This window comes from Cavia porcellus, unplaced genomic scaffold (genome assembly GCF_034190915.1).
Source record: "Cavia porcellus strain 051 isolate PalLab524CR breed Dunkin Hartley unplaced genomic scaffold, mCavPor4.1 scaffold_1, whole genome shotgun sequence".
Classification (NCBI taxonomy): domain Eukaryota; kingdom Metazoa; phylum Chordata; class Mammalia; order Rodentia; family Caviidae; genus Cavia; species Cavia porcellus.
Genome location: NW_026947484.1, coordinates 56,245,421 through 56,258,304, shown reverse-complemented (window position 1 = coordinate 56,258,304; position 12,884 = coordinate 56,245,421). Strand labels below are relative to the sequence as shown.

Genomic DNA, 12,884 nt, shown 5'->3' with positions numbered 1-12,884 from the left:
CTCAGGGAACTGAGGGAAACAAATCCAAGGCCCAGGCACCCGGCAGCCTACCACCTGCACCTCCATTTCCTGCTCCATCCTCCGATCCTGGATCCTGGGACTCAAATCCCAGGCTGGAGGATCCCTAGACTTCAGGAAAGACTAGGTTTGCCTTCAGACACTGAAACGGGCTCTGACCCAGGGGCCAACCTAATCCTGCCCATACCACCTCCTCACAATGCCCTCCCACGTACCCATCATCTCTGCGTTTTTTGGAAAAGTAACACCAGCAAACTGGCCTCCAGCATGCCTCCCCTGGTCCAGACACTCTGCCAGACTCCGGGTCTCTGTCTGCAAGGTCCTGGTCTCATTGCTCTTGCTTGGAGCTTACAGTCCAAGTTCCCAAGTCCTGTCCAAGCTCACATGGGATTTGAGCAAAAGAATCACCTCTGGTGGAACCCAGTGGAGGTTCCCCTTTCCATGGGGAAGACCTAGGGAGGCCCAGTCTCTCTTGTCTGAATCTGATTGTCTAGTTTCAAGGATTTCCTAAGTGCTCAAATGGACAAAAGGATGCTATAGAGGTGAAATCTGCCGTATCCTAAAGACATGGAATTCCCTATGTATTTTTAGAATAGAAAGGGAAAGAGAAATAGTAACTGCATCAAGGATGGAGAGAGATGCTTTGCATGCTTCAAGAAAAAAGCTCCACCTCAGGGATCAAGGTCAAAGCTGCCTGCACCTGTGGACCCCTGGATCTGTGCCCCCGTGCCTGAGGTTTGCTTGACCGAGGTCACAGTTATTCTGCCTTCAGTCAGCTTCACGGGAGTATTTTTCCTAGCTCCAGAATTATATTTTATCCCAGTGACAACTTGGAGTAGTAAATGTGTTCTGGGGGAAAAGATCCAAGACTATGACCTAGTTCCTTCCCAAGGGCTTTGTTTCAAAGTGGAAGACTGTGTTTTTAGATGACATTGTGAGCTGTGACTCAGAAAGTCTTGCTGGGAGCCCCAGACTGGTCCTGCCATTGCGAGGTGATGTCAGCCTGGCGTGGGCTGTGGCTGATTTGTGGCTGTTTGACCTCAGATGTTAACGAATGTCTGGACCCCACCACGTGCATCAGCGGGAATTGTGTCAACTCCCCCGGCAGCTACACCTGCGACTGTCCACCTGACTTTGAGCTGAATCCAACTCGAGTTGGCTGCGTTGGTAAGATCTTCAAAGCTTCCCAGAGATGCACAGTGTTTATTATTTTTAAAAGCAATGCTGAACATTCCCTTTGCAACATTTACAAAGCTAGTAACAGAGAAGCCGAAACTTTTGCAAACTCTGCTTTCTATCCTCAGACACAAATCTTCCCGGCATGCTATATATTCTTGCACAGTTTTTTAGATTCTTAGTAAATGTAATTTCTGGTTTTTAAGCAGTTTTGGAAATGAGTTTACGTTTTCTACCCTCCAGTAGGATGCATCGGGCTGACACTTTCTCCTCTGTCTCTGGGAAACAGATACCCGCTCAGGAAATTGCTATCTGGATATCCGGCCCCGGGGGGACAATGGGGACACAGCCTGCAGCAACGAGATCGGAGTGGGTGTCTCCAAGGCTTCCTGCTGCTGTTCTCTGGGGAGAGCCTGGGGCACCCCCTGTGAAGTGTGCCCACCTGTGAACACGTGTGAGTGGACACCCTATTCCTGCTGCCCATGCCGGGGTGGGGGGGGGACCGAGGGGGGGAGCTGCCCGCACTCTCCCTGCAAGGAGCAGGAAGTCGCTTGCCTTGGCCCTGCAGGGGAGTTGGAAATCTCCCCGTCTGGCTCACTCTGGATGCTCAGACCAGCAGCCGGCATCTCTCTTTTATCTGAGGCAGAAGCAGAGAGTGTTACTTAAAGATTTTCCAGGCAAGGCTGGAGAGAAAAGCTTTGCCTTAGGCAGAGTTTGCAGAGGGCTTTGGAGGCAGGTTCATGCCCATTCCTGAAGGAAGCTGCACTTTCCAGGCAGTAAAGCTGAACCGAATTAACAGTGGACACAGAACTTATTAGATAATAAAACAGGAAAGAATGATTTTTAAGAGAAACAGCAGTGGAGATACGGAGTGAAAGAATTTACAGGAATGTCAGGCCAGGAGCTAAGGGGAAGTGTCCCAGCACTGAGGACACTTGGGGCTCATGGCAGAAGCCATTAGAGAGTGACAGGTGTATACAGGGAAGTCACCTTGCTTGAGGAGGGTGGAAGGGGCCGGTAATGCCTGTGACAGGGCACTTCCAGCCAGCAGGGGCAGCCTTTCTCTGGAGGGTATTACTTCCAAAATGTCTCTGTTCCAAAGAACTCCCTTGGATTTCTTTTCTCTTGTTTCAATAGCGGAGTACAAAATTCTTTGCCCTGGAGGAGAAGGTTTCCGTCCAAACCCCATCACCGTTATATTGGAAGGTATTTCTTTTTCCTTCACCCACCGTGAAGCGCATGCCGGCAGCACCCCGGGGTGGGAGGACGGTGCTGAGATGCTCCTGTTTCCTCGCTGGCAGATATTGATGAGTGCCAGGAGCTCCCGGGGCTCTGCCAAGGCGGGAAGTGCATCAACACCTTTGGCAGCTTCCAGTGCCGGTGCCCCACGGGCTACTACCTGAATGAGGACACGCGAGTGTGTGATGGTGAGTGGCCCTTGCAGAGTGAGCTGGCCTCCCTCACGTCTGTAGGACTGACCTGAGAAACAAGCATATGGTTCTCCCTGGGAAAGGAGGGCTTAGTCATGCGGCCCAGTGGCCTTTGCTTGCACGCAGCCAGGGAAATCAGCCGCACATGTGGCCGCCCACCTTAGTGTTCTTGAAGTGATGTCATTTCCAATAAGTCCGAAATCTCCCACTTTTCCTGAGAAAAGTAGAGTTTTATTATGCTGGGCTGGAGTCCCATATGAAAGTTTTCCATGCTCTTCAGAAAAACCACTTGTTATTAGAGTGGCATTGGCCCTGTTTCAGCAGTGCCTGTGTCCAGGGCAGTGCTGGTTCCTCTCCTTGTCCTTTGCCACTCAGTCCCTGCACTGGTGCATTGAGGTGAGCTTCAGGAGAAGGCCCACCTTTAGCTTGATGATCCTCCGGATGGCCCTGCTCGGCCTGTCCCTGCACCTGGGCCCTGGATTGGGATGCGAGAGGGGTTTTTATCTCCATACAGGAGATATAGAACCCGTTAGGAAAAGAACATCTCTTATTCTGTGTGGGAAATAGCCCCCACACAAGCTCTCCCACTGGTGTATGGTGTGACACACACGTGACAGCCTCGTTAACTATCAGTTAAACATGGCAGTACATAAGACATAGCTCTCAGACTCAGGAAATCAACCTCGAGCTGAGTCCACACCTTTGTAGATGGGATGGGGGCAGCAAAGTATCTCTTCCCTGCAGCCTTACCAGTGCAGATACATCAAGCTGACTGCTGATAGACCCTTCTCTGCAGATTCTGGGAGCGTACAACCTCTCTAGTTGTTATTCTGATAGATGTCTGAGCATTATAATTTCTCCACACTGCCTTTTCTGTATGCCTTGGAGGATGTCGTGGGCATATTTCTTAGTGATTCATGTCAGAAGGAAAGAGTTCTTTGCTAAAACCCACTTTCCTGAGAATATGCCCACATTTGCCCAGATCAAAAACCCTGAAGAACTAACTGCTCTTCTGCTTTTCCCATCCGGACTTCAAAACTCCTTGGGTCACCACGCTGTCCTCCGTTGTCACCATGTGTGTTGACACTGCATACAAGGCCATTCTACAGTGTGATGGGTCTCCATTCACCTGCCTCTCTCTGTCCGGATTCTAGATGTGAACGAGTGTGAGACTCCTGGAATCTGTGGCCCTGGGACGTGTTACAACACCGTGGGCAACTACACCTGCATCTGTCCCCCGGACTACATGCAAGTGAACGGGGGCAATAACTGCATGGGTAAGGTCATGCTCTTCTGGTTGGGCAGGTCTGATTCTGATCCAAGGATTCCAGGCTGCTCTGGGTCTCTGGCTGCGCATCGGGCTGGGTGCTGCGAGGTGCGCTTGGCATTCTGCACCACCTTGTGTGGGAGGTTGGGAGTTTTCCTCACAATGTAATGTTGGAAAATCCCAAACAACGGTTTCATACTGCTTCTTTTGTTTGATTTTTGGGTGTATCTTCATGTAATTATGTTTATAGCACTGGCCTACAGGATTAAAACATGGTGAGTCGGAAATAAGGAACTCACTGCCAAATAGAAGTGGAGAATTGTTACTAGGAGACTGGGTAGGGAGTCGTGTAAAGTGTATTAATGTTGCAGCTACATAATGACTTAGTTCTGTGGCACAGAATACCAGCGAATTCATCTCTCAAAGTCCTTTTCTTTGAGCAGCAGAGTTAGCTAAAAAGTTGTCTGGGAAGCCCGCTCCTGCTGGTATCAAAGTCTGAAGATTTTGTTCTGGAGCATTCCCTGAAAACGGGTGCGTTTTCCCCTTGGCATTACCAATCCTTGTATCCTTTGGTCCAGACATGAGAAGAAGCTTGTGCTACAGGAACTACTATGCCGACAACCAGACCTGCGACGGAGAGCTGCTGTTCAACATGACCAAGAAGATGTGCTGCTGCTCCTACAACATTGGCCGAGCTTGGAACAAGCCCTGTGAGCAGTGCCCCATCCCGAGCACAGGTGAATGCATCCTCATCTTGCTGTCTCAGAAATTACAGGCTGATCAGGGACCCTTGCATCACTGGGATAGAGGGGGACACAGGAAGAAGGGGCTGCCATTTTTTAAAAATGGCTCCCAAGGGCGCATTTTAATTCACGTTGGCCAGGGTCCTTCCAACTGAAAGTCGAGTCGCCAATTAGGCTTTCAAACCAATGCCCTAATTCTTAAGCAGCCCTCTAGACCCACACACACGCACACACAAATTAAGGGCAGCCTCCAAAGATGTAAATGTGGAGTGAGGAATAAGCATGAGGTAAATGGCAAACAGGAGGGAGCAAGTTCCCCACAGAGTGAGGCGAGTGGCAGCCTTTAAGCTGGGAGTGCCAGCTTGCTTGCCGCAGACAAGCAAGGGCTCAGCTCCAAAGTTCCTAGGCTCGCTGGGAAGGGGGACACAGTCACATGCACGGTGCTCAGTGACCATAAAGCAGAGGAAGGAACGCGCAACTTTGCCTAGTTTCTCTCCTGGAGGAAATTTTCTTCTCACATTCTCACAGAGGGAGAGGAGTTGTCTAGTGTTATTTTTAAACAGCTCAGTTATATCCTGTAAGTAAATGAAGTGATACTTGGGTGAAGTGATACAGGATTCCTACAGCCATGGTATATGCTGCATATCAGAGACATGAAGAGGCATCCTTCACCAGTATTTAATGTGGGTTAAATGAAATGAGCGTGCAGAAGGTGTCCTGTGGTATCTACCCTATTCCCCACAGCGATGCACAGAATATTAAATTTCTTTCTACCTGGCCACACACACAACTGACTTTCCTTTTTAAGTCAAATACACCATCCCATCCATTGTGTGCTTCAGAAATAATACAACAAGCACCCCTTAGAATTGTGATTGACCTCTGTTCTGCAGGAGACTCCAATAGCAGGGCAGACTCCAGCTCATGGGCCGAAGGCAGCCTGCCCTCTGCAGAAGGCCTTGAGATGAGGACAGTTCTTTATGTTTTAAATGGTGGGGGAGGGAATCACAATGTTTACTGACGTGAACCTTATAGGAACTTTAGGTTTCAGGGCCCATTGATATTTTTATTAGAACACAGCCACACTAACATGTCTATTCTTTATCTGCTGCTGTTGTGGTAGAGTTTTGACAAATTCCATGCAACCTGCAAAACATTTGCTGTCTGGCCCTTAAAGAAAAAGTCTGCTGACAGTCAATCATGAGTGATACATTCTCATCAGTAAAAAATTTAGAGATTATACATACTTGGGGTGCATGTTTACACATCAGTGTGTGTGTCTATATATGTGTTTGTGTACGCTTTGAATTGTCTTGAAAATGGCATTTATTATTTTTGTAAACTGTGTGTGAAGTACACACACAATTAGTTTTTAAATAGCTGAGGCGAGAAGTCCTACTGTTTTCTCTTCTGCCCTCAGCGATCATGGCATGTTTGCCTGGTTAGAGGCATCAGAGACCCTCAGCATAGACTGGCACTGACTTTCAGAAAGTACTGTACATTTTAGGAAATCGTATGCCCTTACTATAAAATGCAAGCTTTCCTCTCTGTGTTGAGGTCTAGCCACATCTAGTCTTGGCTTCCATATGCTCAGAAATCTGCCCTTGGGTTTGAGTCTCTGTAATTTTCCTCAATGAGCAGTGTCAGCTGGAGTGACCCTTGTGAGAGCAGAAACTCGCAGATTAAGGAACATGACATTAGAAGGCGAGGTTACTATATTTTAGTTGTATATATATTTTTTCTTTTTTTTTTTTTTTTTTTTTTTTAGAGACAAGGTCCTGCTGTGCTGCCCAGGCTGGCTGCCAACTCCTAGGTTCAAGCAATCCTCCCAAGGAGCAGGGATGACAGGCATAAGCCATCTTGCCTGGCTCCTGCTACGTTTTAATGAATGCATTTCCAGAAACCTTTTATTCTTTTTCGCTGGGCCTTACTAGTAAGGCTGCAGGGTGACCTTAAGCTTTGATACCGTACTCTGCCAGTTAGTCACCATTGGGAATTGGCAGCTCTCACAGTCAGGGAATGACCAGTTGCATTTAGTTCATGTCATTGTCAAGCGTGATGAAATCAGGCAAGGGAAGGGCAAATCAGCAGTGGGGTCGGAGCAAGGGAAAGGAGATGTGCTCTGTATTCCAGGTGAGACAGTCTGGGTCCAGCGGTCGACACAGTGGCAGACATTGCTGCCTTAGCCCATGTCCCTCAAAGCTGTGTTGTCAGGTGCTTGCTCCAGTCCCTGTGGCACCTCAGTCTCCTGGGAGGGCCCTGGGAGCCTTCCTCACACCCTGTGTTGTTGCCTCCTCGCCAGTCCCCAGGCTCAGTGCAGAGCTAACGCGATCCAAACTGCACCACGGGCAGCTCACAGAACCCACCCCAGGCAACATAGACTCCCCTCCGACCTCAGCATCAGCCCACATGAGGTCATTTCCTTTCCGGGTCTGTCTGATGATCTGTAGGAACTACTTTTTGTTTTAAAGTTTTCCACTTACAGCTGGGCATGGTGGCACATGCCTGTCATCCCACACCACTCGGGAGGCTGAAGCAGGAGGATCACTGCAATTTGAGGCCAGCCTGGGCTGCATAGTGAGTTTAAGGCCAGCCTGAACTACATAGGGAGACTCTATCTCAAAAAGAAAAGAAGTCTTCCCTTTACAGTTACCTTTCCAGAATGTGCCAAAAGTCATTTCTGTCCATTGGTCCTTGCTCTTTACTGATTGCCCCTGTGTTTCATTTTGGCAGACGAATTTGCTACCCTGTGTGGGAGCCAGAGGCCGGGCTTCGTGATTGACATCTACACCGGCCTGCCCGTGGGTGAGTGGTGGGCATTGGCACCGTGAGCGCCATGGGGACTTTCTGGTCTGGTCCTTGTATTACAAAGGGAGCGCGCACTGCTGTTCCCTGCTTTCTTCTTTCCTTTTTGCTTAGAAAGAGAAACACTGACGGATTCTTAGTTCACAGCAGACACACCCCGAGGGGCTCCCCACATGGGAAACTTTTTGCAAAACTGGAATCAAGCTCTGATAAACCAACCCTCGGCATCAATGAAGAGAGAGGTTCTAGGAGCAGGGCCGGTGGGCACTGGGATTGACTAATAGCTCGTGCTTTTGACTAAGATGAGTTTGAGATGAGTCTTCAGGCCAGGCCTCTGTATAGGACACAGCCTTTGCTGAAGATGAGTTTTATCTCACATGGGAGCTTTTCATGGGCCCCTCGCTGGTGGATTTCTGATGTGACATACAAATCTGCTGTCTGAGGCTTATCGGGTAGCTGGGGTGTGGTTAGCAGATGCGAGGTTCATGAATATCGCACTGTTCAGCCAACAGAGGCACTGCTCTGTGGTTCAGAACCAGTTCACTTGAAGGAGATGCAGAGCTATTGCAGCCCCCCTGTTTTGCCCTGGGGAGATTTATCTTCAACCTTAGAAGCCCTCTGAGTCTCAACAGTTGCGTCTGGGAGCAAACATCACCTTGTTCCTAATGAGGAAACTGAAATCCGTGTCAGCCTTTCCAGTTTCCTTGTCTAAGAAAACAAGCCTGTGGTCCAGTAATTAGCCTGGCACTGCTGGTGCCAAATCCATAGGGATCTGCCATTGAGGCAGTGTCCAAAGAAAGGTCATGGTTTAGAAAGAAAAGCTGCTGGTGACACTGGTGTGAAACACTTGGCCCTGGCCACATTGCTTTCCCTCTTTCTGATACAGACCTTTGAGATTCCCTAGAACCTGTGCTCAGAAGATGAGTGGCTGCACTGGTAGGGTCTGCTGTGGGTGGACCAGGTGTGCCTCTTGGCACAGTATGCCTTCCAAGGCTGGTGGCTGGCAGAGACTTGGAACACCACCAGTGTCATTCACTAGTGGAGCCGAGAAGCCCCAGCCACCAAGGAGGAAACAGGTCCAGAAAGGGGAAGGGATTCCCCCAGGGCCACCCAGCTAATGAAAAACAGAGCTGAGACCGGAACCCAGTCCTAAGTCATAGCTTGGTTTGCCTCAGGCTCTTGAAACCTGGAAACATGATATTTAGCAAAACACTTATTGTTACCAAATTCCACCATGACAAAATATTTAGATGACTGAAAAAAATTGTTTTACTTAAGCTTTATCCTCTCCTTCTGAAAGGTCTTAGGATTGTTGGCGTATAAAGTTCACAAGGCTAAAACTGTAGCATGTTTATTAATCTTGTCTGAAAGTATAAACTTCTCCAAGTTGAAGTTCAAATAAAATCCAGATAGAAGATTAAAAAATTTAATATATCTTTTTGTATCTAGAAATGGCCTGATTTCGAGATTTGAATAAGCCTGTTATTGCTAAATGCAGTGACACCACATCACTTAATTTAAAATGAATGTGAATGCAATGTTTCAGATTTTAATCCACTACAGGGATGGCTCCCGAATTGATTTTGTTTGCTGCCGTTACATTCTGGTGATGGTATTGAACCAAGGCTGCTTGACCATATAAAAAAGAAATGTGTAGAAAACCTAATAATACAATTGGCTACATTCAAAATTACAGGGCACCCTTTGAGATTCTAAGCTGGATCAGTTTGCTTCCAGACAAAATTTGACCATTGAGAGAGGCTCTGAGGTTTATCAGTAGCCTGTTCAGTTTCTCCGTTAGCACTGGGTGGGAGTCTGACCAGTCTTCTCACAGGGAAAGGGATGGTCACACTACGCAGTGAATGTTTGCATTTTGAAAATGCACCTCTGCCATGAGCCCCCTCAAAATTCTCCTTCTCTTCTGAGTTCTATCCCTGGTACCAAAAAAAAAAAAAAAAAAAAAGAACCAAAGCAAAATCTTCCTCTTGCTTTGAACATACTCATCCCATTGTTCCGGCCACCTCCTGCAGCAGCTCTGGAAGTCCTCTTTCTTGAGTGTTTGTATGAAACATGATCAAAAGCATGAATGCTGCTGCCCAGTGCCACCCAACAGGAAGGCAGCTCATAAAAACGCGGCACTATGTTCTCATCCACTGCATCACCGATTGCAACACTGGATTTGGCACCATGTGACTTCTGGCCCCTTACGTTAAGCTGACCATGAAGGAGGAGTGTTTTGAATCAATTCAGGATACCAGGGCAGTCACGACAGCACAACCAAAGACACTTGAGAAATACGACTGCAGAGCTGCTGTAGGGCGGCGTGGTTGGAGCCCTGGGATGAGTGTGTTGGGACGCTGTTAGGTGGGACTTGTGGCAATGTGAATGTGGTCATTTGAACATTCACTGTACCTATGGACCCCACTTGTGGGTGAGGGCCCAGACCTGCCCTTGAGTCTTCTTGCCTACTTTGGTCCCGTTTTACGTTCACCAACCCACTTCCAGCCACTGGCTCTCCATTTAACTAATTTAAATGGAGCACTTAGCGTTTGCCCCACAGAATGCTGAGGACCAGGAAAACTGGTGTCACTGGTGGATCTGCCCCTTGGCTCAGAAAGCATACAGTCAGCTGCAGCTGGCTCCTTACCTCCTCTCTGCAGCCATTGGAGGGAAGAAGGGGAGCTGAATAGAGTTTGGGGGGTCATCAGATCACGAAGCTGGGAACCATTTCTGCCTCTACCCTGCGCTGTGTAACCACAGATCCCGGAGTAAAGGAACTTCCAAGAGGAAATGGCCTCTTCCTCCAAAAGGGCAGATGTTCAGTAAATGGGGAGGTGGCAGGTGCAGGACAGAAGAGTGTGGCAGTGGAGCTGATGCCCTGAGACAGAAGCAAGAAGACAGATACTAACCCGCAGAGGTGCACGAGTGTCGGAAGGTGCCAGAGTTATTTCAGTTTGCTGTCCTTTGTCTTTTCCTCCTCTCCTATCACCCTTGCACCCCGGCACACTCACATGGCCACACACACACTTTCAAGTCTGTCCTGGTTGCTCAGACGAGACTGCTTTGTCTGCAGATATCGACGAGTGCCGGGAGATCCCGGGAGTCTGCGAGAACGGGGTGTGTATCAACATGGTGGGCAGCTTCCGGTGTGAGTGCCCTGTGGGCTTCTTCTACAATGACAAGCTGCTGGTCTGTGAAGGTGAGTGGGGCCATGCCTGCGTAGGAGCCCACATGAGCCCCAGGGAGCCCCTTGACTGCATGTTCTCTGTGCCTCACGGCGTGAAAATTCCAGGAATGCACCCAGATCTAGAAACAGTGAAGGGCTTGGCGTGAAGCTCCAAGAAGTTTCAAGCAAAGAAAAAAAAATCCACTAGCACCTGGGAGAGAAGCCCAGATGTGCATTGCATGGCCCCTCTCCCTGACATAGAGGTTTTAGTTTTCTTGGCCCGGGTGCACTACCCGCATTGCTTTGTCTCACATTGCTTGAGAGCAGATACAAGCAAACAGTCATCTTTAGTTGACTTAAAGTCAGTGTTCTTCCCAGATATTTGGTGGCTCCCATGTGAAAACAAGGTCACTGCGAATGTCCCTAATGCATGAGAGAATTGAAAATGGCAAGAACAGGAAATTTGATTTAATGTGAAAAATGTTGGCCTGCAAGTGCATGGTCCCTTTCTCCCTTCTGGGTTACTTCACATGCCACATGCATATATTGTGTCTCTGCGTGTTCCTCGGAGCACCTGATATGTTTTCTTATCTCTGGGGAAGGAGCATCCTTTTGGATCTCAGTAATAGGGATGCTACTGGCTGTTAAATATGTTATGTGCCCTAGGATAACTGGAATGACTATTTAATACTTGAACTTTGGCCTTTAGCAGAATTTTGTGCATAATGAAAAGGGTTACTGTCCCTTAGAGCTTGTATCATAGCACACAGGTCAACATTTTGATGTTAAAAAGGCCATTCTTGCCTAACTCAGGACAGTTTATACCACAAGCAAAGCAATAGTCCATTAGTAACCACACCCTTGCTGAGTTTTCTTCCCAGGCTTTTGACAGTTGTAGCCAAGCGGGCTCATGTCCCTTCCCCTGTGTCCCAGTGGGCTGTGGGAAATGGGGTGATAGCCATTTGCAGCCAGTTCAGACCTTGGCCTCCATCCTGAGGTAAGGAAGCCACCCAGGACCAGAAGCCTGGAGAGGAGATGGGAGGGGTCCCCATGGCTGATGACCTCATAGAGTAGGGGTGACTGCCTTCCTCGGGCCAGTCTTCCCCTGGCACCTGCTTCACCATTGCATCTCCCCTTCTCTTCCATTCTGAGGTCCCTTGAGGCATGACCTAGGTAACCCCCTGCCACACATATTTGCTGGGGCAGCAGCCCTTGCCCAGACCCATCAGCAAGGCCATGGGTAAGCACCAGCTCACCCTAGACTGTGGCCCATACATGACATTAAAAGCACGCAGCTGTCCCTCGCTGTCACTGACATGACTGAGTGCTCCAGCCTTTGGCTTCCATTTCCCTAGTACTTATCTTCACGGGGAGTGTTTAATTGAGCACAGCTGCTCCCTGACACGCTCTTCCCGCTCAACTCAGAAAATGATGATTGATTAAATGCACACAGCACGGAAATCAGGATGGATTCTGCCAATACTCCAGGGACTGCATGGCCCACTTTGCTACATGAGTGAGTGGATTTCAGGCTGGCACCTCACAGAAGCACTTGTGCAGGACTCCCCTGGGCTTCTGTGGTGGTCCAGGGGCCCCTCTATGTTCTTCACACCCTCCTGAAGGTCAGGACAACCTAGTGGCTGTAGCCGTGCTGGGTCCATGTAGGAAGACAGGTGGAGCGCAATTCTGATGCTTGCTGCATGCAGAGACATAGATCACCTGCCTCAGGTGGATTCTACCACTTGGTGACCCTGGCATTGACAGTCCTGATGTCTCTGTCACAGGAGCATGCACTTGAGAAGCATCTGCTGATGGGTCTGGCATTCTCTTGTGGGGATGCCTTTGGCTAAGCCACCTTCTGCCTGAGAACGCAGACCTGGTACTGCGGCCACCCCTCCCTGTATTCTGGGCTGTCCCCTTCACAAAGTGCAGGTGGCTGGACTGGACTGCGTATGGCAATCACTGAGGCGGGCAGCTCTGTGGCTCTGTAGCTCAGAGCACCATGCATCAACTAGGAGCCCCGGTGTCACCCGGGCCTCTTGGGTTTTTGCCAGGCTATTGACTCAGAATCTGCCCTCCACAAGCTGCTGAGGGACCCACGTGGATATCAAGGACAGATTTACTGCTCTGCCCACCTTACAGCCTTTCACTCGAGTGCAACCCTGATGCACCTCAACTCTGGGGCACTTGAGTGCAGACTTGCTAGGCGTTGGTTGATGCCCGTATCTACTCTGGGCCCTGCCAGCCAAGTGTTGGGACTGTTCATGGCTCTGGGTGTT

At 49.1% G+C, this 12,884-nt stretch overlaps 1 protein-coding gene across 2 annotated transcripts in view; it reads left to right on the top strand.

Annotated features, from left to right (window-relative positions):
• Fbn1 (fibrillin 1) overlaps positions 1-12,884 on the top strand; it is a 207,572-nt gene that overhangs the window by 154,749 nt on the left and 39,939 nt on the right. For both annotated transcript variants that reach the window (XM_003471859.5, XM_023565924.2), the window contains exons 36-43: positions 1,063-1,185; positions 1,484-1,648; positions 2,332-2,400; positions 2,496-2,621; positions 3,779-3,901; positions 4,470-4,628; positions 7,368-7,439; positions 10,513-10,638. In XM_003471859.5, the coding sequence (XP_003471907.1) occupies positions 1,063-1,185; positions 1,484-1,648; positions 2,332-2,400; positions 2,496-2,621; positions 3,779-3,901; positions 4,470-4,628; positions 7,368-7,439; positions 10,513-10,638 (963 nt within the window). The remainder of the gene's footprint in view (positions 1-1,062; positions 1,186-1,483; positions 1,649-2,331; positions 2,401-2,495; positions 2,622-3,778; positions 3,902-4,469; positions 4,629-7,367; positions 7,440-10,512; positions 10,639-12,884) is intronic.